Below are 27,967 nucleotides of genomic sequence, written 5' to 3'. Positions count from 1 at the left end.
CTATGGGGTCCCACAGAGTCGGACACGACTGAAGTGACTTAGCAGCAGCAGCAGCATTGTGTGGCTGGTGGTGTCCTGGGAGGGTATACACAAAATACTAACAGTGGTTAACTGTGGGGAGTTGGGATACTTTTCATTTCAGTCTCTGTGCAACATGAGGGTGTTTTTGTTTACTATGGGACTTTTTAATATATTTTGATATATTGGTACATTATTAGCAGGCTTAACTAAGTTATATATGCAGTTATATGCAACTTGAGTTTTAGTTGTGCGTTATTTGAATCTGTATATTTAAATTTTTAAATGTGGGCTGCTTGCTCTATTGCAATGTTTATTCATCTGACTCCCCAGCAGCCTGTGAGGACTCTAAAGACAGAAACTCAGTTTTGTCTTCATCATCTATTTGGTTTTTAATCGAAATAATTGCAAAAATGAGGGGTAGTTTGGGGATATCCGGATGGTCTGTCGGAGACTATGCTACTGAGCCTGTTGGGCTGTGGCAGCTGGAGTCGTCCAGGCGCACCAGAGAGATGTGCGGCCGCGTTCCTAGAGAGACGCAGAGCCGGCTCGGCTGCAGCCCGGAATCCTGACGGCAGGAAGTGGGGGCACGCCCACCAGGCGAGGTAGCTGGATTCTCTGGACTGGAGAGCTGCGCCTCTGATCTCTGATGGGATTTTTCACTGGGTCAGCTACGTCTTTGTTGTGCTTGATCCTTAAACTTTTGGTCTGTTAGCAGTTAAGACACTCATTCACCGAGTGCCCCCTGTATTCCAAGTGCTGGGATGCGATCGCAGTAAGATACGTTCTGGGACCGCGGGACGTCCTGGCATCCCAGTACATCTCCGTGCATTCAGCAGGACATCCACCAGTATTTGCTGAATACCAGGTAGGCCGGCAAAGATAAGACCCTGTCCTCAAGGAGCAAGGGGTGATGGTCGTGATGAGGGCTGTGACCTGTGAGTTGGAGAATGAAGCGAGTTGGTGAGGCAGGCTTGGGCTCACTTTTCCACGGGAACGCCCTCCGCCTGAGTGGCTCAGAGGACAAGATTGTACGTTAGGTTTGGGGGTGGCATTTGCGCTGGACCTTGGGGATTCACGGTAAGAAGACTAATCGTGGCCATAAAGTACAAGGTGGGTGGAACAAATTTGAGTATTAGCTGGCAGTGACACGAGGTGTTTGAGAAGACGATGGCTTTCTTGCAAGTAGGGTCTGTGTCTTTTATTCTGGGGATAGCTCCTGGAAAATAATGATGTGCTCGATAAATGTTTATCGAGTGGCAAACACATAAGTGAAACTCAGTTCTAAGATCGAATCCTGGGGAATTTGAATTTAGTTCAACCAGGAGCAATTGAAATTAGCATTTGGGGGTGGGGGGTTGTCAGATATGGTCCGAATTGTGCTTTAAGAAATACCAATCCAGTGATGATGAAGTGGTGGAGCAGGAATACCACACAGATAATATTGTGATAATAGTGACTGTCAATCATAATGGTGTAAAAAGGAAGATGAAGGAGTGGGTGCAAGAGGCCTTTTGGAGGAAGAACTGACTGGACCCAGGGTGATTATGTACACTATATGTACATTTACGTACACGTATATGTACATATACGTAGGCTGGCTTTGAGCCTGAATACATGGAGGGTGGTGGTGATGCCAATAGAAATAGAAAAATACAGAGTGAGTGCAGCTTTGAGGAGGCTGATTTCAGTTGGGGATGTGTTGAAATGACAGGGAAGGAAGGTCCAAGGCTGGAGGCATCCTGTGGCTTTTCAAGATGTGAGTCTGGAATGTGAAAAGCAAGTCAGAACCAGATAGATAATAGTGTTCTTAGAACAGAGATATATTGAATTTTGATGAAGATAACAAAAGGAAAAATGAGAGGGAGAAACAGAAGTTGAAATATTTCTGCTGTTTATCTATTGTTTCCTTAAAAAGAATGCCCCAAACTTAGTGGTGTAAGACAACTTCAGCTTATTATTTCTTATGATTCTGTAGGTTGACTGGGCAGTGTTACTGGACTTACTCATGTGGCTGGGGACTAGGCTCAGCTCCGCTTCAGCTGGGGCTCTGTGGTTCTCATCCACGTGACCTCTGCATGGCTAGCTTGGGCCTTCTCACAGCAAGGCAGTCTCATGGCTGTGTGCCAGGCACTACACAGCACTTGCACTTACAGTGTCATATCTGCCATATTTTATTGGTCAGAGCAAGTCACAGACCAGCACAGATTCAAGGGAAGGAAAAAGACTCCACCCCACAATGGGAAAAGTAACAAAATCTCATCACAACAGATCTTAGGCGATGGAGACTTGGAGACTTTTGAAAGTCTGCTTCACCTAAGGTAAAGTATTCTGTGAGAAAGACACAGAGATAGATGACCCTCCATCTGAAGTATAAGCTGCTCAGGCATTTTTATTAACCCTTCTTCTCTTATATCCCCTCCCTTTGGGCTCTACTCCCTTAGGAGTCAAGGTATACTTTATTGATAAAACAGGCAAGCAGGCCCAGTTTTTGAGCATCACTTAGAGTGGGGACAAAAAGATAAATGTGTTACATAGATTTTTGAAGCTCTTGTTATTTTCATGTTACTGATCAATACTTACGCCTCAGGTGTACATTTGGAAAAGCTAAGTGAACTGTTTTCGAAGCTTTTAAGATCACCATGGATGAAGTTTTGCAGGACTCCGCTCCTGAAAATGGAGACGGCCTTGTGAAAGTGAAGGAGGATGAAGTTTTGCAGGACTCCGCTCCTGAAAATGGAGACGGCCTTGTGAAAGTGAAGGAGGAAGACCCCACATGGGAACAGACATGCAGCTCACAGGAGAGTGTCCCCAATACTCGGGAGCTTTGCCGCCTGCGCTTCCGGCACTTCTGCTACCAGGAGGTACCTGGGCCCCGGGAGGCTCTGGCCCAGCTCCGAGAACTTTGCCATCAGTGGTTGAGCCCAGAGACCCACAGCAAGGAGCGGATCTTGGAGCTGCTGGTGCTGGAGCAGTTCCTGACCATCCTACCCGAGGAGCTCCAGGCCAGGGTGCAGGCGTGTTCTTTGGAGAGTGGGGAGGATGCAGTGATAGCGTTGGAGAGTCTAGAGAGAGACACAGGAGACTCAGGAGAACAGGTGGGAAGAGAATGTGTGTGGTGGTGTGGGAGATGTAATGGCGAACATTTGTCTGTTAATTTTTAACTCTGAAATAATTTATAACTTGGGAGAGTAGTGCAGAGAACTGTGTGTACGATTCACACACATGTTAACGAAATGTTAACATTTGTTACAGGAATGTGCACCCTTCTTGTGTGAGCAAGTGCTCCCTCTCTCTGTATGCATACATATTGTGTGTGCACGCACACACCCCCATACAGCTTATGCAGTTTTTTTTCTTGAACCATTTGAAAATGGAATTAGTTGGAGATACCTTTTATCTCTAAACACTTCAGTGTGTTTCTGAAGAAGAAAGACATTCTTTTGTATAACTAGATTATAGATTATCATGTTTTGGGAAATTAAAATTTTTATGATACTATCACCTCAGTAGTAGTCCTTGTTCAGATGTATCCGTGATAGCCCAATAGTGTTCCTTATGACAGTTTTGCCCCGATTCCATCATCACACATTTTTTAGTTGCTGTCTCTTCAGTCTTCTTAGATCTGGAACAGTTGTTCAGTCTCTGTCACGACAATGACATTTTTGAAGAGTACAGATCTGTTACTTTTTGGAATGCCCGTCAATTTGGGTTTGTCTTGTATTTTCTCACGATAAGACTCAGGTAGTACATTTTGGCTGGAATACCACAGAAGTGACATTGTGGTCTCCTCAGTACATCACTTCAGGAGGCACACGGTGGTGGATCATCCTGTTGCTGATGAGGTTAAGGTGGTATATGTCAGATTTCTCCACTATCAAGTTACCATTTTCCCCTTTGTAATTAGTAATCTGTGGGAGACATTTGGAGATGGTATACATATCCTATTTCTCATTAAACTTCCACACACTGGTTTAAGCATCAATCTGGGGTTTTGTTTTGTTTTCCAGGTAGGGGTTCTTTGCCTGTATTGTATCTCTTCTTTGCTTAGCATGTAGAACAGAATCTGGCTTTAGTAGGCATTCAGTCCATATTTGCCAAATGAGTGAATGTCTGTGTCTTGCTACTTTGTCTTACTCGCTACTTAAGGACTAAATGAAGCTTGTCTGGTGTTCCTTTGGGGAATGTCCCTAACTGCTGTTCAGTCCAGTTCCCACCAGGACACCTTTTCAAAGTGAATCTTTTGTCTGCAGGCTTCTGTCTACACTGTAGGACAGGACCTGCACCTCCTGGTGACAGAATATCAAGGAACCTCTTCAGAGTGTCAGAGCGCCCAGCTCCTGTTGGGGGCAACCACCCTGAAGAGTGAGCCTCCAGAGTCCCTCCAGGAGACCTCCCAAGAAGTGAGTGGTGAGTGCCACAGGGCGAAGTTAGTAAAGATACTGGGAACAGGCCACTGACAGGTGTGTGGCCTTCTACGTGAAAGCTTGTTTATCTGTGTTCTCAAGTTTTGTTTTTGTCTAACCCTGTACCTCAGAGAAGGCAATGGCAACCCACTCCAGTACTCTTGCCTGGAAAATCCCATGGACGGAGGAGCCTGGTAGGCTGCAGTCCATGGGGTCGTGACGAGTCGGACATGACTGAGTGACTTCACTTTAACTTTTCTCTTTCATGAATCGGAGAAGGAAATGGCATCCCAGGAGATGCCAGGGAATCCCAGAATCCCAGGGATCGCGGAGCCTGGTGGACTGCCATCTCTGGGGTCACACAGAGTCGGACACGACTGAAGCGACTTAGCAGCAGCAGCAGCAACCCTGTACCTAAGCAAGCTTTTAAAAACACCTGAAATTGTAAAATGTTAGAAATCTAAGATCTTTTCAACACCCTTAATAGTTAGGAAAGCCAAAACTCAGAGTATAAATGACTTGCCCAGGGTCAGCAGAGGCAGCGTTGTCACCTGACCTTCTGGCTAAGATTCTCTTTACTATATGTCTCTACATTTCTAATTCCACACCTGGAATTTAAATATTTACTTGGTAGCTTTCCATAACTTTGTCTTTTTCCCCATGGTAATGTTTTCTTCAGTGGCCTCCTTCAAGATGCACTCCCTGTCATTCGCAAGGGCTTTTTATACCTTCATAGGCCCTCCCAAATATTCCGGAGGCTCTAGCCAAGGACCTGTGTGCCTACTAGTCATAACCCAAGCACATTTCTCCAGGGTACCAAGAACAAATGAACGGAAGAACAATTCCCCAGGCTACCTGCCTTCCCTCCCCTCCTGCTGGAGGGTAGGGTTTATTTAGGGGAAAGGTGGAGGGCGGTGGGGGGAAGGTTAGTTGGGGCCATTTTATGGGGTGTTTAAATTCAAACCAGGAAGTTCAGACTTGAAAAAAAGTTGGGTTCCATTGAAGCCTTTTTTTTTTTTTCCGTAGAAGGTATGATTTACAGTGACTGTTATTTGTATATATTTGGTATTTCATTCCCACCAGTCATGGAACATTAGTTTAAAATGAAAACTACCGAGTACTTGAGTTTTGCTAGCCTCTTAATGCTCAGCTGTGATTCTTAGTGTCAGACAGATTGTTAAATTTTAGATATGTTGATGGAGAAGTAGAAAAGACCTTGGTATCATCTTACTCATGGCAACTTAAGCCCACTTTGTCTTGTTCTGTCTTTGGCAGAAATATAGAGCAATGGGATCAGTGTGGTGTGTGTAGTGAGCATAATATGTTTGAAAACATTCTTCTACCTTCTTCCCAGTCTTAACCCTAAAGCTTTTCCACCTCAGGAGGATGATAAGGAGTAATCACAGAGTCTGGTCTGACGTTTGCGCTCAGATTTCCCATTGCTCTTGATCTCTTTGCCCCTCTTCCATTTTCTGTTGCCATCCTGCCCCTCCTTAGCCTAGCCCTTTCTCTGACAGCAGACCGGCTTCACACTGTGCTTTTTAAGCTGTTGGTTTTCTGGCATATATGCATTGCGGGGAGATTAGGTGGTAATAGTGAATCATGGGCTAGGCTATTTTATTTTCCTAGCAAGCTTTATTCTCTCTAGTATGACGGAACAGCACCAAGAAGATTCCACAGTGATTCACTGTTGAAGCAAAGAAAAGTAGTGCTATGTTCTGGGTTAGAATATCCCCTGTGCACTTCGTTTGGTAATTCTGGACTCCCTCTATTGTTACCGTCTTGGCAAACAGTGGTACATTACTTTGCATGGGGTCTTAAAGGGCTTTACAGAGGGCTTTTATGTTATCTCAGTCTTCATTGCCCCTGTAAAGTGGACTGTGTTCTCCCCCTTGTACAGATAAGGAGTGGGAAAGAATCTTTCAAAGCAACAGTGCAGTGACGTGCAGTCATTATCACTGTTTGGATTATGGTTTCCAATGAAGCAGATTCTCAAAAGTTCTCCTAGTTTGCAGGTAGCATCTCTTCTACGTATGACTGTGTGTCTGACATTTTTTACTGAAGTATAGTTTATTTACAGTGTTATTAGTTTCAAGTGTACATGTATGACTTTTTTAGAGCCATTTTAGGTTCACAGCAAAATTGAAAGATTTCTCATCTCCCCCTGCCTCCCACACGTACCCAGCCTCCCCCATTATCAACTCAATTTTTTTTATCCTCACTTTCTCTTTTCATCTTTCTCTTACCTGCTTTCCTGTTGCCCCTTGGCTTTGTCTCTGTTCTCTACTTCTTACCTTTCTTCTTTGTTCTCTGGTTAATGTTTCTTTAATCACCAACTTCTTCTTCCCTCTCCTTATTTTTCATCTGTGATTTCTGATTTTTCTTTTATGTCTGTGAAAGTGCGTCACTGGAAAGCATCTTATGAGTTCATAAACACCACTTTTTCTGTGGGTGGGAGACGCTAAAGCTCTAGAATTCCTGACAATGAAAACAGACATGATGTTCTAGCTTAAGATCTGTATCTTAGTTCTTGGATGTTTAACAAACATAAGATTTAGGGTCTGGGTCCCCCACAAAGGGCTCTTGTAAAAGCTACTATTTCTCTTCAGGACTCTTGTCTGCTCCGTCCACAAGGCCAGCTCCCCAGAGACCAGACCCTCTCCAGGAAGAGAATCCCAGAGACCAGGCTGCAGTACTGGGGTTGAACTCAGCCAGGTCCCAGGTGAGCAGGGTGCCCAGGCTGTGGGAACCTCAGTAGTAGCCCTCCTTCCCCCGCCCACCCATTCGTGGCCCTTCTCTTGGCTCACACTGGTCACCCTGAGAGCCTTTCAGGTGGCACAATCCCTCTGCCTTCACCTTGTCACCGAATACCACACACTATGTGCGCCTCATCCGGGAGCTCACACATACACGCTGTTGCCTCATTCCGCACCATATGCAGAAGGCACATCCAAATCTCAGGCTATAAGGGGTAGAGTGAGGCCCTTGGTTTCCGAAAGTGCCTCCACTCATTTGATGCCCAGTGACAGATGTTTTCTCTTTTGGGGAACCTCTGGTTTCTCTCCGAAGTCTGAGAACCAACCTCTTCCTCATATTCCTTTATATTCCCAGTGTTCTGCACATGCCCAATTCATACTTGGTGATGGTAATGGCAGTACTGTGTATCTTCTTCACAGAGTGGACTCTTGTTCATTCTTCCCCTTATTTTTAGTGGTCCAGTCATTTTCCGAGTTGTTTAGTTTGTAAGTGTTTAACTCTCCCATTGAAGCCCTTTCCTCTGCGTTCATTTCCTCCAGACAGGTTTTCACGCAGTCCTCTCCTCTCTGTTTTCACCTGTGATTTCTAATTGGCTCTGTCAGACCCTGGGCCTCCTAGTCTTAATACTTTACCTTCCTGAAAACCAGTGTATAGCAAGTGAAATGTATAGCAAGTAAAACTTACCTTATGTATATTTAAATCAATGTAATTATCCTAAAATGTAACATAATGGAGAAACAAAATAATTTATTAAGAAAAGAAAAAATTCCCTGGTGGTTCGGGGTTAGGACTTTGCACGCTCACTGCCTTGGGCCCAGGTTTGATCCCTCATCGAGGAACTAAGATCCCATAAGCCATGTGTGTATGAATTTTAAAAATGCAAACATTTAAACATAATAACTCCAAGAAATAATTAAATGTTGCACAATAATCAAGTTTGAATTAAGTTGGAGTAAGAAGATCAACAGTCTGGGCAATGAAAGGGCAGAGATATGGGTGGTCAGTAGAATGAAAGTAGTGTTGAGTCAAATAATGAAAGACCAGCCAGAGAAAGAGGAAATTCATATTAACTGAAGTAGGGCTAAGATGAAGTTATGGGCTGTATTGTGTCCGGAAAAGATATATTAAAGTCCTAACCCAGGTGCCTGTGACTGATCTGATTTGGATATAGACTTTTTGTGGATGTAATCAAGTTAAGATGAGGTCATACTGCATCAGGGTGGGCCCTGCGTTCAGTGGTCAGTGTCCTTGTACGAAGGCCATGTGATGACAGAAACACACAGAGAAGGCCATGTAAGGACAGAAGCAGAGACCAGAGTGATGCATCCAGGGGACACAGGACTGCTGACAACCCTCAGAAGGTAGGAGAGAGGCAGGACGCTACTCTAGACCTTCAGAGAGCAGGCCCTGCTGGTTGGTCCTACTGGTGTGCAGTGTGGTAGTCAGCACCCTTCACAACCAGTCCCTTTATCTTTACCACAGTGAAGACTAAGAGGCCATTTGTTGTCCTTGTAGACATCAGTGAAGACTGAGGAAGCAGCGCCGCTCCTTGTCTCAGAGGAATGGCCAGTTCCGAGTCTGGCTCAGGAGGAGGCTACAGACGTCAGTCTCATGGGTGAGGACAGGCCTCTGACTGGTGTCCACCTTTCCCGTCATTAACCCTGACTCAGCCATCGTGAACCCACATTTCCTACACACACTTCTTTCCCCTTCTGGGCTCGATCTCCACACTTCTCTCAGCCTGTCATTTTGTATCCCTCACAATCACAGTACCTTCTATTACTAGACACTCAGCCTACTGATTCTTGCTGTTCTCTGATCATCCCTCTGTATTCCCTGATTCCCTCAATGTCTCCTCCTTTGCTCCTTTTTTTCCCCCTTTGCAAGGGTCCCATATAATTTGTCATTTTCACACATCCCTTAATATCTGGAAATTCCACAAACACCTCTGCCTTATTCCTTCTTCACATCAGAGGAAGTTCTCTTTACTCTGAGAACACTAAAAGTTATGTGTAATTTTCTTTAAATAGTCTTTGTCCCATTAGGCCTTCTCCCCTGGAAACTGACCTTTCTTACTATCTTCCCACACTCCACCACGTTTTTAGGATTGCTATGAGTATGTTCCTGGGACACCTGTTGATTTTTGGTTTTAATTTGAAACATCCTATTCCCTACCCTGGAGATATTTTCTAGATTCAGGTGGCAATGACATTTGAATTATCAATGTGTTATTTTAGCTGAAGAAGTTGTAACTAAAGATGGATTTTTTAATGCAAAGCAAGAAACTTCTGAAGAAATGGAACGAGGTGCTGAGGCCTCAGGAATAGTGAACAGGTGAGTGTCCATGTAGAATAGCTCCTACAAAAGTAAAAAATTGGAATGAAACCAGAGAAACCAGTTGGTAAACGTCTGCTTCCCTGGAATAATACAGAAAAAGTAACACTCACTTCTATGATCAGAGGAGGCCCCACGTCAAGACACTGACCTGTCGGTATATCATAATTACACAAAACCTTCAGTTGGCACACGGTTGTCTTCAAGAATCCTCTCAGTTCCTTGCCTGATCACTGTTCCCCTGGCTCCCTTATGTTTTTGTGGAGCTATAGATACTGAAGCCAGAAAAAGAAGATAGAGAAGGCAGAGGATTGAGATAGGAGAGTGAGGGCTGCAGATGAGGCTGTTGTCATGATGGTTAAAGAAATATCAGATCTGGAAAAGGACTTAAGACAGGAAGATAGGTAGGGTATTTTCAGCCTCCATTAGGGGAGTCCTGAGCAAGAATCAAAAGGAGTGAAGCTGATAATGGACAAATTAAAGGTAATAGTAGGATTTGCACCAGTGACCTGGTGAAAACACCACCTGAGAGTCACCAGAGCCATTTGCCCACATACCCAGGGTTAATAAGGTGGGACTGAGAGCAGCACCAACAATAGTGTAGTTTGTGGACTCGCACAGTAGACAAAAGGGGACACAACAGAGCATACCCACAGGTGAACAGCCCCAGAGGAGAAAGGGCCTAATAACAGAAAGCTTCCTGAACATGAGAAGGAGATAGTCACCCAAATCCAGGGAGCACAGAAAGGAGAGTCCCATACAGGGTAAACCCAAGGAGGAACAAGCTGAGACCACACAGTGTCAAACTAACAAAAATTAAATATAAATAAAGATATTAAAGCAACAAGGGAAAAGCAGCACATACAAGGGAATCCCCATAAGGTTATCAGCTGATTTTTTAGCTGAAACTCTGCAGGCCAGAAGGAAGTGGCAAGATATATTTAAAGTAATGAAAGGGGAAAACCTACAACCAAGAATACTCTACGCAGCAAGGCTCTCATTCACATTTGACAGAAATCAAAAGTTTTACAGACAAGCAAAAGCTGTGAAAATTCAGCAGCACCAAACCAACTTTATACAAATGCTAAATGAACCTCTCTAGGTGGGAAACACAAGAACAAAAGAGGAAGAGAGGAAGGGAAGAAAAAAGACCTTCAAAAACAAACCCAAAACAATTAAGAAAATGGAAATAGGAACATATATATCAATAATTACCTTAAATGTAAATGGATTAAATGTTTCAACCAAGAGACACAGGTTGACTGAATGGATACAAAAACAAGGCCTTGTATATATGCTATCTACAAGAGACCCACCTCAGACATAAGGACACATACAGACTAAAAGTGAGGGGACGGGAAAAGATATGCATACAAATAGAAATCAAAAGAAAGTTGAAGTAGCAATACTCATATCAGACAAAATAGACAAGAGACAAGGAAGGTCACTACATCATGACTGAGGGATCAATACAAGAAGAAGACAACACATATGCACCCAACATAGCATTTGCCTTATATATTGAGATGCTCTGAACAGCCATGGTCCTGGAGAAGGGAATGGCTACCCACTCCAGTATTCTTACCTGGAGAATTCCATGGACAGAGGGTACAGTCCATGGGGTCACAAAGAGTCAAACACGACTAGATGACTACACTTGCACTTTAACAGCCATGAAAGGGGACATCAACAGCACCACAATAGTAGTAGGGAACTTTAAGCCCCCAATTAACAACAACAGACAGATCATCCAGACAGAAAATAACAAAGGAAGCACAAACTTTAAATGAGAGATTAGACCAAATAGACTTAATTGGTATTCAGAGGGCATTCCATCCAAAAGCAGCAGAATACACTTTCTCCTCAAATGCACACAGAACATTCTCCAAGATAGATCACATCTTGGGCCACAAGTTTACTGAGGCTTAAGAAAATTGAAATCATAAAAGCATCTTTTCTGACCACAATGCTATGAGATTCGAAATAAATTACAGGAAAAAAACCTGTAAGAAACACAAACACATGAGGCTAAACAATGTTATTAAATAGCCAATGAGTCACTGAAGAAATAAAAAAATACTTGGAGACATATGACAATGAAAACATGTTGATCCAAAACCTATGAGAAGCAGCAAAAGCAATTCTAAGAGGGAAGTTTATAGCAGTACAGTCTTATCTCAAGAAACAAAAAAAATCTCAAACAACCTAACCTTACACTTAAAGCAACTAAAAAAAGAAGAACAAACAAAACCCAAACTTAGAAGGAAATAAATCATGAAGATCAGAGCAGAAATAGAGACAAAACAAGAGCAAAGAACTAAAAGCTTGTTCTTTGAAAAGGTGAAATGGATAAGCCTTTAGCCAGACTCATCAAGGAAAAAAGGAGAGAACTCAATAAAATTAGAAATGAAAAAGTTTGAACTGACACCACAGAAATACAAAGGATCATAAGAGACTACTGTGCAACTGTATGCCAATAAAATGGACAACCTGGAAGAAATGGACAGATTCTTAGGTACGGTCTTCTAAGACTGAACCAGGAAGAAGTAGAAAACATGAACAGGCCAGTCACAAGTACTGAAACAAAGTTCGATTAAAAAACTCCACACAGGGCTTCCCTGGTAGCTCATGGGTAAAGAATCCACCTGACAATGTAGGAGACATGAGTTGGATCCTTGGTCCGGGAAGATCCTACATGCCGTGGAGCAACTAAACCTGTGCTCTAGAGCCCAGGAGCCACAACTGCAGAGCCCACACGCCACAACTACTGAAGCCCGTGTGTCCTAGAGCCGGTGCTCAGCAACGAGAGAAGCCACCACAGTGAGGAGCCTGTGCACCACAACGAAGAGTAACCCCTGCTCACGGCAACTAGAAAGAAGCCTATGCAGCAATGAAGACCCAGTACAGCCAAAGATAAAACAAATAAAAAATTATCTTATAAAAAGATAAAACGGCCCCAAAGTGGGAAAAAAAATCCCTACAAACAAATGTCCTGAACCAGATGGCCTCACAGGTGAATTCTGTCAAACATTTAGAAAAGAGTTAACACCTACCCTTCTGAAACTCTTCCAGAAAATTGCAGAGGAACACTCCCAAGCTCCTTCTACAAGGCTATCATCACTCTGATACCCAAACCAAAGATATCACACACACACACACAAAAATTACAGACCAATATCACATGAACATAGGTGCAAAAATCCTCAATAAAATACTAGCAAACTGAATCCAACAACATATTAAAAGGATCATATACCCTGATCAAGCTGGATTTATCCCAGGGATGCAACATGGATTCTTCAATATATGCAAACCAATCAATATGATACACCACATTAACAAATTGAAGAATAAAAACCATATGATCATGTCTATAGATGCAAAAAAAAACTTTAGACAAAATTCAACACCCATTTATGATTAAAACTCTAGTAGTTTTAGAGGGAATGTACCTCAACATAATAAAAGGCCATTATACAGCAAACCTACAGTTAGACAGCCCTCAGGAAGGGAGAAAATATTTGCAAACAAAGCAACTGAGAAGGGATTAATCTCCAAAATATGCAAACAGCTCATGCAATTCAATATTTTAAAAAAACTCAATGGATAGTTAGGGAGTTTGGAATGGACATGTACACACTGCTATATTTAAAACGTAACCAACAAGGACCTACTATATAGCACATGGAACTCTGCTCAATGGTATGTGGCAGCCTGGATAGGAGGGGAGTTTGGGGGAGAATGGATACACATATATGTATGGCTGAGTCCCTTTGCTGTCCACCTGGAACTGTCACAACATTGTTAATTGGCTATTCCCCAATATAAAATTAAAAGTTTTTTAAAAAAACAAAACAATGAAAAAATGGGCAGAAGATCTAAATAGATATTCCTCCACAGAAGACACACAGGTGGCCAAAAACAGATGAAAAGATGCTCAACATCACTAAGTATTAGAGAAATGCAAATCAAAACTACAGTGAGGCATCAACCTACACTAGTCAGAATGGCCATCATCCAAAAACCTACAAACAACAAATACTGGAGAGGATGTGGAGAAAAGGGAGCCCTCCTACACTGTTAGTGGGGATGTAAGTGGTACAGCCACTATGGAGAACAGTATGGAGGTTCCTCAAAAAACTAGAGTTGCCATATGACCCTGCAATTCCATTCCCAGGCATATACCTGAGAAACCCGTAATTCAAAAAGATACATGCACCCCAGTGATCACTGCAGCACTATTTACAACAGCCAGGTTATGGAAGACACCCAAATGTCCATCAACAGGAATGTATAAAGATGTCATACATATATACAATGTTAGCCATAAAAAGGGATGAAATAATGCCATTTGCAGAGACCTAGAGACTGTCATACACAGTGAAGTAAGCCAGAAAGACAAATATTGTATAATATCACTTATATGTAGAATCAGGAAAAATGGATGAACTTATCTGCAAAGCAGAAAGAGAGTCACAGATGTAGAAAACAAACTTATGGTTAGGAATGGGGAAAGTGAGGGGTGGGATGAATTGGGAGATTGGGATTGACATGTATATGCTACTGTATGTAAAATAGGTAGCTAATGAGAACCTACTGTATAGCACAAGGAACTCTGTAGTCAGTGCTCTGTAGTGACCTAAATGGGAAGGGAATCTTTAAAAAAAAAAACAGTGGATATGTGTATAACTGATTCACTTTACTGTACAAAAGAAACTAATAACGTTGTAACTCAACCGTGCTCCAATATCAATTAAAAAAAAAAAAAAAAGAGTACATACACGAGTGCTGGTTGTGGAATGAATGAGTGTGTAGCATAGGTGCTCCTGAAGCAGAGAGACCAGATCATGAGCAGAAGGTGGGCTTCTGGTGAGACCACCAACTCCTTGGAGACTTGAGTAAAGAAGAAAAAGGAAACAGCTTGGGATAATTATATTGAAGAGCAGGGCAGGGGATGAGAATTCTTCTTGACATTTGTTCATCTTAGGCAAACAGGGACCACAATCTCAGTTAAAAGAGAAATGTCTTAAAGCTTGAGAAGTGAAATCTTTCATAAAGCTTGTGAAGTCTGAGCCAAGCTGTACTAAACGAGAAGTAACACTGTGACTTAGCTCAGGACTATAATTAGATAATACAAATCTGCTCATGTGTCTGTCAGGTACGTTTACATCAGATAACTGAAACCATGACTCACAGTGCCTCTGAGAATCAAAGTATCTTACTGTTTGATGTGACAAGAAGTCTGAAGGGGTAGGCTGTTCTAGGTTTGAGGCTCCATCATGATATCAGAGATTGAGTGACCCCCAACATCCTCACTCATTCAGTAAGCATATTATCACTCATATTCAGAATCATATATAATACAGAGACCCTACCTTCAGTAAGTCATGTGAGGGTACAGCAGATAAGTGAACACAGAACACAATGCGGTATGACTTCGTGCCCTGTAGCTATGATAGATCTTGTGGCAGAGAACCCAACTGAGATCTGGATACTGGAGAGGGTATCCCAGAAGAGGTAACATTTGAAACAAAACCTGACGAGTAAGCCGGCATTTACCAAATAAAGAGGAGGCAGATCAGAGAGAGAAAGAAAATGCAAATGCCTAGAGAGGCTAGAAGAACTGGGAGAGAAGAGTCAGATCATTTTGAAGAGCAACTTTCTGCCTGAAAAATTCTGGGTCCTCTTTGGAGTAGGAAAAGAGATCATGTTTGGAGATACCAAGAACTGAGTACAAAGAAGATCTGAGAAGAGTGATGAAACACCCATTGTGGGGAACTGGGAATAAAGGGACAAGAGGACATGAGAAGGATTTCTGGGCAGTATTGAGTAACTAGCTGAACTTCAGAGACCATCGTTATTAGCTGTTATCAGTCTACCTCATTGTGTGATTCTGTGGCACTGCTCACTCCTGGGTGAGGAATAGAGAAGACTGAGGAGGGGGTTGATCGGGTGCTGAATTTTGCCGGTCCAGACTACAGACACTGGGGCAGGGTGACTGATGATCCTGGCAAGAGAGGGACTAAGGCAGTGGATCATGAAGTCTAGATGGAAGAGCAAGAGAGGTAAAATGAGGAGGGAATGCAGGAGCCAGAGTGAGAGGGAAGAACCAGTACCATGGGACAACTTTATGAGGGGCCTAGAGTGAAAAGAAATTGGGACCAGAGAGTGAGCTTTTGGAGTTTTCAGCAATGGAAAGTTCAGTGTAGTGAAGTGACAGGATTCAAGGAAGATCCCTGAAGTTGAGGATGTCAGGGAACTCTTAAGATGGATGTGTTGAATGGATCATACACACATATTAATGACATTCAGGATGATAAATGCTCTAAGCAGATAAATATATGTACTGTAAATTATATTGGGCTTCCTAGATGGCTCAGTGGGTGAAGAATCTGCCTGCAATGCAGGAGACCCAGAAGACTTGGGTTTGATCCCTGAGTCAGGAAGATCCCCTAGAGTAGGGCATGGCAACCCACTCCCAGTATTCTTGCCTGGAGAATCCAATGGACAGAGAAGTCGGTGGGGTCACTGAGAGTCAGACACGACTGAGCATAAATGCTCTAAGCAGATAAACATATGTACTGTAAATTATATTACACCATACTTTTTTCACTGCTTTTTTCTCCCTTATGTCTTCTTAAATTAGACCATTTACCAACAGGACATTAGTAAATAAAACGCAGATTTCTAGAATTTAAGAAGCTTGTATGAAGTAATAGTTTTCATCTTAGTAACTTTAGCACACTTCTTTGAGAAACCCATAAAAATCAGTTCAAGGGCAATCAGTCTGAGTTTCTCTTTTGTTTCTCCCCAAAACAGTGTATCCACCAGATGAATGCAGAACTAGAGGAGGCTAAATCCTTCTTTGTTCAGAAAGTCTGTTAGAGATGAGGGGGCTCAGTAAATAATCACCCATTTCTTTGTCTAAATTCAGAACCAATTGATAGAGACATAGGAGTAAAACAGATAGTCTAGAAACCTCAGCTTTATGACTGACAGAAGCTAGACCAATAAAGCCGCTCAGAGGCAGAGCTAAATGGATGCATAGTGGCTGCGTCCTTTCCGCATAGGCCTTCCTGATCCATCTTGGCTGGGGGAAGGAACATGGAATGTCTGCAGCCTGCTCAGAAAGAGGACAGCCCAGTTCCTTCTCCCAGATTCAACAGTTAAGTCATGAGGAGTGAGTTGGAAGAAGGGAGGCCAGAAATGCTCAGTCTGGCCAGAGCCCTCCCCACAGAAACACAAGTGAGAAGTATTCCCCACAGAAGAATCTTTAGGTGTCAGTGGATTTATCCTGTATCAGTAAATAAGACTGAGAATTTTTACAGCCTATGTTTTTTTCTTTCTCAGAGACTGTGTACCCCAGACCCCTTGTGATACCCCTGTTCCTGCTGAAAGGACACTTGTGCATTTGAACACTCTCAAGGACCGTCATCCGGGGGACTTGTGGGCTCGGATGCACATCTCCTCCCTGGAATATGCTGCAGGAGACATCACCCGGAAAGGGAGGAAGAAAGACAAAGCTCGAGTGAGTGAACTGCTCCAAGGGCTTGCATTTTCTGGTGATTCAGATGTGGAGGAGGATAACGGGCCTGAGACCCAGCCTGCTCCAAAACGGCCAAAAGGGCCAGGTGTCCCAGAGAAGCACTGGACCAAAAGAGATATTAAACCCAGCTTTCCATGCTGGTCAGCACTGGATTCTGGACTTTTGAATCTCAAGAGTGAAAAGTTGAACCCAGTAGAGTTCTTTGAGTTATTTTTTGATGATGAAACATTCAACCTGATTGTCAGTGAAACCAATAATTATGCTTCTCAGAAAAATGTCAACTTGGAAGTCACAGTTCAGGAAGTGAGGTGTGTGTTTGGTGTCCTGCTTTTGAGTGGACTCGTGCGGCGTCCCAGAAGGGGAATGTACTGGGAAACGTCTGATGCTGACCAGAACCTGGTTAGAGATGCAATCAGAAGGGATAGATTTGAATTGATTTTCTCATACCTGCATTTTGCAGATAATAGCCATCTAGATCAGAATGATAAGTTCACAAAATTGAGGCCTCTCATAAAGCAAATGAATAAAAATTTTCTCCTATATGCTCCCCTCGAAGAATACTACTGTTTTGATAAGACAATGTGTGAGTGCTTTGATAGTGACCAATTTCTGAATGGTAAATCTATTAGAATTGGCTATAAAATCTGGTGTGGTGCTACCACAGAGGGTTATCTGGTTTGGTTTGAGCCTCATCAAGAAGAAGCAACTCTGATGGCAGGTAAGGATCCTGATCTTGGTTTCGGTGGAAACCTCGTGATGAATTTTGCTGATGTTCTTTTAGCAAGGGGTCAGTATCCATATCACCTGTGCTTCGATGGCTTCTTTACAAGTGTCACATTGGTGTCAGCCTTGAAGAAGAAAGGGGTGAGGGCCACAGGGACAATTCGTGAGAGCAGGACTGAAAAATGCCCCCTTATGAGTGCAGAACATATGAAAACAATGAAGAAGGGGTACTGTGATTTCCGAGTAGAAGAAAATGATGAGATAATTTTGTGTCGTTGGCATGGTGATGGTATTATCAGTCTGTGTTCCAATGCTGTTGGCATAGAGCCAGTCGATGAGATACACTGTTTTGCCAGTGACAAGGAGATCCCTCAGATAAGTCAACCATCCATAGTAAAACTGTATGATGAATGCAGGGAAGGTGTAGCTAAAATGGAGCAGATCACTTCCAAATACAGGGTAAGAATAAGAAGCAAGAAATGGTACTCAGTTCTGGTGAGCTATATGATTGACATAGCCATGAGCAACGCATGGCAGCTACACAGAGCCTGTAACCCAGGCGCCTCTCTAGACCTCGGGGATTTTCGGAGATACGTTGCACATTTCTACTTGGAGCATAATGCGAATATGTCAGATTAAGGCAGGTGAAACAGACACAATGAAGACATTAATAAAACACAGAAAAGTCACAGCTATACAGCAGATTGTACCCAAAGCAAACATGATGTATGTATACAATTAAATAACTAATATTTCTGTTAAAAATGTAGAGTTTCAAAAACTTAGAACAAATGATCTGTAAAAATGTTGAAATCCATTGGTACCTTGTGTATGTCTAATTTTGATATAAACATATGGGAAACCCTTTATTAGTTGCATTGAATTGATTATCCATTTAAAGAATGAAATCCTGCCTTTTTTTTTCTTGGTGGTTTTTTCTGGGGAATGCCATTTATAAATGCAGGCAGAATTTAATATAATCCCTATCAAATCACTCATTAAAAATTTTCACAGAACTAGAACAAATAATTCCAAAATTTATGTGGAACCACTAAAGACCCAGAATTGCCAAAGCAGTCCTGAGGAAAAAGAACAAAGCTAGAGGCATAACCCTCCCAGACTTCTGACAATACTACAAAGCTACAGTAACCAAAACAATGTAATACTGGCACAAAAAACAGACACATGGATCAATGGAACAGAATAAAGAGCCCAGAAATAAACCTACACCTATGATCAAACTTCGACAAGAGGCAAGAATATACAAAGTAGAAAACAGTCTTCAGGTGGTACTGGGAAAGTTGGACAGTCATACGTACATCAATAAGGTTAGAACACACCTCACACCACATCCAAAAATAAACTCAAAGTGGCTTAAAGACATAAGACATGACATCATAAAACTAGAAGAGAACCTAGACAATTTATTCTCTGACATAAATCATAGCACTTTTTCCTTAGGTCAGTCCCCCAAGCCAATAGAAATGAAAGCAAAAATAAACAGATGGGGCCTAATCAAACTTTACAAACTTTTGCACAGCAAACAATAAACAAAATGAAAAGACAACCCATAGACTAGGAGAAAATATTTGCAAATGATGTGACTGACAAGCCACAGATTTGGTTTAACTTCCAAACTATACAAATAGCTCATACAACTCAGGAACAGAAAAATAACTCAATTGCTAAATGGGCAGAAGACCTAAATAGACATTTCTCCAAAAAAGACATACAAAAGTCCAAAAGGCACGTGTGAAAAGATGCTCAACGTTGCTAATTATTACAGAGATGCAAGTTAAAGCTACAATGAGGTATCACCTCACACCAGTCAGAATGGCTTTCGTCAAAAAGCCCACAAATGGGTCTTTGCTGGGGCACAGTGAATAAGACTCCATCTGCCAATACAGGAGACAGGGGTTTGACCCCTGGTCTGGTAAGTGTCTCGGAGCAGCTAATCCCTTGCACCACAACTATTGAGCCTGTGCTCTCAAGCCCGCGGGCCACAACTACTGAAGCACCCGCATGCCTAGAGTCTATGGTCTGCAACAAGAGAAGCCACCACAATGAGAAGCCCACACACTGCTACTAGAGAAAGCGTGTGCAGCAACGAAGACCCAGCATAATCAAAAATAAATAAAAAATCTTAAAGACTACAAATAACAAATGTTGGAGATGATGGGGTGAAGGGAACCCTTCTACACTGTTGATGGGAATGTAAATTGGTGCAGCCGCTATGGACCCTGGGCTTCCCAGGTGGCTCAGTGGTAAAGAATCTGCCTGCCAATGTAGAAGTCATGGGCAGATTTTCCTAAATTGGGAAAATCCCCTGGAGGAGGAAATGGCAACCCACTCCAGTATTCCTGCCTGGAAAATTTCATGGACAGAGGAGCCTGGTGGGCTACAGTCCATGGGGTCACAAAGAGTCAGATGTAACTGAGTACACACTATGGAGAACAGTATGGAGGTTCCTTAAAAAGCTAAAAATATAATCCAGCAATCCCACTCCTAGGCATATATCAAGAGAAAACCCTAATTCAAAAAGACACATGTACCCCAGTGTTCATAGCAGCACTATTTACAGTAGCCAAGCCATGGAAGCAACTAAATGTCCATTGAATGGATGGATAAAGAAGATGTGTTACATATATACAATGAAATACTACTCAGCCATAAAAAATAATGAAGTAATTCCATTGGCAGCAACATGGATAGAACTAGAGATCATCATACTAGGTGAAGTAGGTCAGAGAAACAGAAAATCACTTATGTGGAATCTAAAATAGGATACAAATGAACTTATTTACAAAACAGACTCATTAATGCAGAAAACTTATAGTTACCAAAGGGGAGAGAGTGGGAGAGGGATAAATTAGGAGTTTGGGATTAGCAGATATGCAGACAGCAGATATGAAACAGGTTAACAGCAATGTCCTACTGTATGTAGCACGGGGAACTATATTCAATATCAAGATAAATGATAATGGAACATAAAAATAACCACAGGATGGCGCTGAATCCATAGCTGAAAATCAAAACAGAGCCCATGAGGTCAGGAAGATCTAAATAAAACAGGTGTCAGAGGCTGATGACCTGAGCATTGGTATACCCACTTCTGATTGTGTGTAGGCAGGGATGTTGAAGGAGTGTTCTGTAAAGGGAAAACTGGAGGTGAAGCAGTGTCTTTGAGTACTGAAGTGAAAAGTGTGTCCTATTGTGACTGTGGAAATTGGCAGCAGAAGCCAAAGGAGTCAAGAAAACAGTAAATAAGGAGCAAATCAGGGTAACAATAGAATCATCATGAGAAGAAAGGCACGGGTAGTAGTAAAGTCAACATAAAGCCTATGGTGAAAACTACTAAGGAGATTAAATGAGTCCGGGATTCAAGTCATCAGAGCAGGTAACCAAAGGAGAAATACTTGCAGGGGGCGGGGGCGGGGGTGGGAAGTGAATGATGTGAACTGTGAGTCTTTAGTGCTGAAGTTTAGTATTGATGATTTAGACAGACCTCACTCATTTCTGTGTGACATACATTGCATTCCCTTCTCACCCTAAGCTGTACCTTCCCAATTCTGGCTGGATGGCAAGTAGTCCTACTTGAATTCTTTCAACAGGCGTGAAATTACCCACCTGCTGAGGTACAAGTGTAAGCCATGCATAACAGTAACAGATTCATTTACTCCACACTCAGATGCTCAAATGTTATTTTCTTTAATCTGTTATTCCTTGTGAAATACATCACTAAGGTGGATTGGCTCCTGCTTTCAGTGGAATGTCTGGTATCTATGTGAAAGTGTTAGCCACTCAGCTGTGTCCAATTCTTTGCAACCCCCATGGACTGTAGCCTTCCAGGATCCTCTGTCCATGGAATTTCCCAGGCAAGAATACTGGTATCTACAAATACCCACTTACAAGAGTATTAATAGAATGTGGGTTTCAATTAAATGATAAGGGACTTCCCTGGCAGTCCAATGGTTAAGACTGTTTCCAATGCAGGGGCCATGGGTTCAATCCCACTGTGCCACATGGCCAATAAATGAACAAATAAATGATAAATGACTAGTACAGATAGTGGTTGCTAGTGTGGGCAGGAATTATTTACAGAATAAACTCTTATTTCACTTTCTATCTTGATCTTTAGAGCCCTCTGTCCATCCTCTACTTGGCAGTTATCAAAGGTTGTATTTATTATCTCCCCCTTCCAAATGTGTTCTTCTCAAGGGCTCCATAATTAAATACATAAATGACTTCAGTACCCACCCAGGGACCACAGATGTCATCTGTGATTCCTTCCTATCACCCACCTCTTAATCTCTCTTGAGTCTGTCTGTAGCTCTCTACGTGGCTTCCCTGACTATCATTTAGATCACAGTTCTGTGATATCAAGGGCTTCCCAGGTGGTGCAGTCATAAACAATTTGCTTACCAATGCAGGAGACACAGGTTCGATCCCTGGGTCCGGAAGATCCCCTGGAGGGTGAAATGGCAAACCACTCCAGTATTCTTCCCTGGGAAATCCCATAGACAGAGGTGCCTGGCAGGCTATAATCCATGGGGTCGCAGAGCCTGACACGACTGAGGGACTGAGCACACGCGTGCACACATACACACACACAGTGATGTAGCCTGGCTGCCTGAACACGTGTGCACACACGCACACACACAGACACTGTGGCCTGACTGCCCACCACAGCCTCCCTCCACCACCACCATGCCCCCCACCCAAGCCCTTCTCTGAACCACATCCACAGTGAGAGTTCTAAAGAGCAAATCAGCACCAGCTATGCAGGAGGTAGAGACAGTGTGAGTAATATTTATAAAGCAGCATAAATGTGGCACTGGAAAGTCTTTGCTTTGGGCAGATTACCCTCTCTGAGCCTGGCCTACACTCTTACATGACCCTCAAAGTGGCTCCACAGTTAAGAACAATCAGTGATCCAAGGGATATTGTGAGGGACTCTAGTCCTAAGACTAAGGCAGAACTGGCCCAGGCTAGCTATACACACCAGTCCCTGCTCAGGAAGTGATGGAGAAATAAGCTAGAAGGAACCTAGTTCCCTAAGTGCTGGAACAGAACCCTGGCAATCACCTTCCTCCAAAGTTTACACGTGAGGACCTAAACTTATATCTTGGTGAAGTCATTGCTCCTGGGGAGAGAGAAGGTTGGGTCTCTGTTACCCCTATATCTCCCAGAGATGGTCAGAGTCAGGCCCAAGGAAATCCTGGTAGCAGAAGTGCTGTTTGCAAACTTCCTGCTGTGAGGGACTCTTCCCTAGCAGGCTAGATTCCTGATTCTATATGAAGCTGTTTTTTTCCACTTTGACTCATGTAGCCCTTTTTTGTTCCAGAACTGGCATGACCACAACTGGGACTTCTCTTGCTTCTCCAGATAGTCCATAATTTAGTGGCAGGTGCACTCCACCTGAAGTCTGGGATTCAGCAGAACTCCCATTCAGTATCTTATGCTCCAGACGTAGTCCAGTTTTTTAATGACACATATATATACACACACGTACATGTATACATATACACAAATGTACACACATATTAATATGGATTACTTAACACATATTAATTATAGGGTTAATAGATATACTATAAAGAATTTCTACACATCAGTAAGGAAAAGTTAGGGAATTCCCTGGCAGTCCAGGGGTTAGGACTCCATGCTCTCACTGTTCAGGGTCCAGGTTTGATCCCTGGTCAGGGAACAGAGACCTTCCACAATCCACATGGTATAGCCTGGGGGAAAAAAAAGTTAAAAAGCCCAAAAGGAGGCTGGACAAAGGATATGAATCAAAAACTCACAAAGGAAGAAATGCAAATGACCAATAAACATATAAAAGGAGGCATAATTCCATTAATATTTGGAGATTAAAAATAAAAACAAGATACCACTACACACCTAACAGATTGGCAAGTATTTAAAAGTTTAATAAAATATTGGCAGGGATATGGAATGTAAATTGGCACAGCCAATCTGGATGCACTTAAATATCAAAAATTTAAATGCATAAATGATGTGATATGTTAATTTTATCATCCCACTGTCCTTGAGAACTAGACGTCTTAACCTGGGAGGAAAGTGTAGTAGGCAGGCTCTAAGATGTCCTCCAGTGACCACAGTTCCCAGTATTCAAAACCTTACATAATCCCCACAACCTCTAAATAGCTTGCTTCTAACCAACAGAATGGGCTTCCCTAGTGGCTCAGACGGTAAAGAATCTGCTTGCAATGCAGGAGACTTGGGTTTGATCCCTGGGTTGGGAAGATCCCCTGGAGGAGGGCATGGTAACCCACTCCAGGATTCTTGCCTGGAGGAATCCCCAAGGACAGAGGAGCCTGGCGGGCTACAGTCTATGGGGTCACAAAGAGGCAGACACGGCTGAGCAACTAAGCACACACAACCAATATATACAGTAATGTTGAGGGGATGTCACTTCTGTGACTAGGTGACCAAAAACACTGTGATTTCTGTTTCGTGGCTGATGCTCACCCCTGGGGATTTTGATGAAGCGAGCAATCATGATTTAAACAAAACACAATTTATAGACTGCAAGAGAATAGTTGCAAATGACGTGACCAATAAGGGATGATTTCCAAAATAAACAAACAGTTCATGCAACTCAATAACAACAACCCAGTCAAAAAATGGACAGAAGATCTAGACAGACATTTCTCCAAAGACGACATACATATGGCCAAAAGGCACATGAAGTGTTCATCATCACTAATTATTAGAGAAACACAGGTAATACAATGAGGTATCACCTCACACCAGTCAGAACGGCCATCATCAAAAAATCTACAAACAATAAATGCTGGAGAGGGTGTGGAGAAAAGGGAACCTTTCCACACTGTTGTTGGCAATGTAAACTGGTATAGCCACTATGAAGAACAGTATGGAGATTGCTTAAGAAACTAAAACTAGAGCTACCATATGATACTTCAATCCCACTCCTGGGCATATATCTGGAGAAAAAATATGGTTTTAAAGGATACATGCACCCCAACGTTCACTGCAGTGCTATTTACAATAGCCAGGACATGGAAAACCTGAATGTACATTAATAGATGAATGGATAAGCAAGATGTGCTTACCATTGCACCACCTGGGGAGCGCCAGCAAACAAGATGCAATAGGAAAAAAGAAATGAAGGGGAAATCTAATTGAAAGAGACAAGACCTATCAGTCAAACACATTTGGCAGATATCATGGGGGTCCTGATTTAAGCAAACATTTAAAGACATGCCCTTCATGTCTTTCCACTTGGGCAGAGAGAGGTGAAGTAACTCACCTACAGCCACACCAGTGGACAGGAACCAACCACAGCACAGCAGCGCCCTGACACCAAGAAGCAAGTGTGTCTCTCCTTCTCCCACCCTTCAGCTTTCCCCGCTCCTCTTCCCATCCAGCTCTGGCTGCCTGCAGAGGTCCTGCACCTGGCTGCCCTCACTCCCTGTGTCTCCCGTCCTATCACCATCATCATTAACATCACCTGACCTCCAGGAGTCCATCCATATATATTAACATAAAGAACTGGAATGCAAACACGTACTGGGTATGTAATAATATAAGGTAATCACTCCCTGGGTCTCCCGCCCCACCATTAGCATCTCCTGACCTCCAGGAATCCATCCATTTCTTCCTCTTGTGCACCACCAGGGTATCTGCGCCATGCCCATTCCCATTGCTTTCAAGACAGAGCTAGTCACACAAAATACTTGACACCTACTTAAGTGGTTTCACCTACATTTTCTGGATAAGGGAGAACAACTTTCTGGGGGCTGGGGTGGGTTGTTGTTGTTCAGTCGCTATGCTGTGACTGATTCTTTTTGACCCCATGAACTGCAGCACGCCAGGCTTCCCTGTCTTTCACTATCTCCCTGAGTTTGCTTAAACTCATGTCCATTGAGTTAGTGATGCCATCCAACCATCTCATCCTGTCTCCCTCTTCTCCTGCCCTCAATCTTTCCCAGCTGTGGGGGATTGGGGGAGGACAAAGTTTCTGGATGCAAAAACCCCATGGATGGAGGAGCCTGGTAGGCTGCCATCCATGGGGTCGCAAAGAGTCGGACACAACTGAGCGACTTCATTTTCATTTTTCACTTTCATGCATTGGAGAAGGAAATGGCAACCCACTCCAGTGTTCTTGCCTGGAGAATCCCAGGGCCGGGGGAGCCTGGCGGGCTGCCATATATGGGATCGCAGAGTCAGACATGACTGAGGCGACTTAGCAGCAGCAGCAGTAGGAAAGAGCACTAAACAGTCAGTCAGTCCCAAATACTTTGCTCAACTTCGCCTGCTTGGGAGGTGACAATCACTTTATGTCACCAAGCTCACTCAACAGTGAATGTAAATGGTAAATAGCATGTCTTCTTCTTCTAGGGGGATGGTGAGGAGCACCTGTGAAACCCCAGGGGAAAGCTTTTTGGTCTACACCATAAGGCTTCTGCACCAGCCCAACCCCTTCCTGAGTCACCCTCCCACGCAGCACCAACTCCCTCACCTGCTCCAAATCTTAGCGCAAATGCCTCCTTCTCAGTGAAGCCTTCCCTGACCACCTGAGATAATGAAACCCCACTCCTTTATCCTGCTCCATTGTCTTCTGTTTCCAAAACCCTTTATTACACTGTCATTTATTTATTATGTGCTGTGCTTAGTCATTAGTCGTGTCCGACTCTTTGTGACCTCATAGACTGTTGCCCACCAGGCTCTCCTGTCCATGGAATTTTCCAGGTAAGAATACTGGAGTGGGTTGCCATCTCCTTCTCCAGGGGAACTTCTGGACCCAGGGATTGAACTGGTGTCTCTTCTGTCTCCTGCACTGGCAGATGTATCCTTTACCACTGCGCCACCTGGGAAACCTCATTTATTATACTTACTGTTTGTTGTTTTTCTCAAGCAGGGTTCCCTGATGTGTCCCAAGTCCCTGCAACAGTGCCCACTGGCCCAAAGTGGTGCTCAGCAGATGCTGCTGACTGGCTGAGTGCTCTGCTTACTGCCTGAACTTCCCTTCTTTTCTAGATGCTCCTATGCTCACAGGCACTGAAAATCCTTCGTGTCACTGTCTTAAGGCTGAATGCCAGAGTGTGTTATCAACGACTAGAACACTTTGGACTAGACTGATGAAAGAGAAACACTGAAAAAAACAAAACAAAACAAAAAAGCAACATTCCCCAATTCTCCCTTTGGTTTCCTTAGGTCGCAGGCCTGCCCTTTCAGGCCCTTTCCTCCCATCTCTCCTCTCCTCCCCTGTGCTATTCTCCTTTATGCCTTGGGCCTCTCTTTTATGGCTGCTTTCTCCTTTGTGAGCTTTTCTTTGCCTTTCTGGAAAGGTGAGATAGGAAAGGGCTGAGCCCTGGGGCTGGAATCTCAGAGGGACCAAACTGAAGGTCTGTGTTGAGGGTGAGTGTGGTCTGTAGTAGCACCCTAGCTAAGGACAGGCCGCTGAGTCCTTGTCCTTGTGTCCAGAGATGCTGCAGGGGGCAGGGGCAGGGAGGACTGCAGATCCGCACTGTGCCTGTAAAACATGGACAGTTCCTTTCCCCTCACCCTGGGAGTTCATGTGAAGGGGAGAGAGGAGGCATCGTGGAAGCTCTAGAGCAGCGGCTTTTTCCTAAAGCAAACATTTACAGGAACACTTAGACTTCCCAAGTGATGAATCTGCCTGTGCAGAGCAGAGAATGCCGCCTGGTTTCCCAACCACCTCAGCCACCTGCCCATTGCACTTCACGGCATCTCACTCCTCTGAGGGTGGGGCTGGCAGTGGGGAGCATGCAGACATAGGGGTTGCAATGGGAGGATGAGAAGGAAATGGATTTGCCTGACACCTCTAGCTGTAGAAGGACCATCAGGACTGTCTGGGGTCCTGATATTCAAATGTGCTCCATGAACCAGCAGCATCAGCATCACTGGGAGTTTGTTGAAAATGCAGATTCCTGGGCTCCACCATTACCTTTTGAATTAGAATCTATTTTAACAAGATTCCAGATGATTTGTAGGTACTCTAAAATTCAATAAGCACTGTTCTGGGGACTTCCCTGGTGGTCCAGTGTTTAAGCCTCTGTGCTTCTACTGTAGGGGGCATGAAGTTCCATCCCTGGTCAGGGAATTAAGATCCTGCATGCCCTGAAGTAAGGCTAAAAAAAAAAAAAAGCACTATTTTAAATAGTCTGCATTTAGC

At 43.3% G+C, this 27,967-nt stretch overlaps 1 protein-coding gene across 1 annotated transcript; it reads left to right on the top strand.

Moving 5' to 3' along the window:
• Window positions 1–66: 66 nt before the first annotated feature.
• On the top strand, window positions 67–18,684 carry PGBD1 (piggyBac transposable element derived 1). Its single transcript, XM_010857321.1, has 7 exons — window positions 67–886; window positions 2,609–3,116; window positions 4,272–4,428; window positions 7,034–7,146; window positions 8,697–8,796; window positions 9,419–9,515; window positions 16,866–18,684. Exons 2-7 carry the CDS (start codon window positions 2,661–2,663, stop codon window positions 18,421–18,423), a joined length of 2,481 nt encoding a protein of 826 aa, XP_010855623.1. The 5' UTR covers window positions 67–886; window positions 2,609–2,660; the 3' UTR covers window positions 18,424–18,684.
• Window positions 18,685–27,967: the final 9,283 nt, after the last annotated feature.

Source organism: Bison bison, unplaced genomic scaffold (assembly GCF_000754665.1).
Source record: "Bison bison bison isolate TAMUID 2011002044 unplaced genomic scaffold, Bison_UMD1.0 scf7180017864379, whole genome shotgun sequence".
Taxonomy (NCBI): Eukaryota; Metazoa; Chordata; class Mammalia; order Artiodactyla; family Bovidae; genus Bison; species Bison bison.
This window is presented reverse-complemented; position numbering and strand designations above follow the sequence as displayed.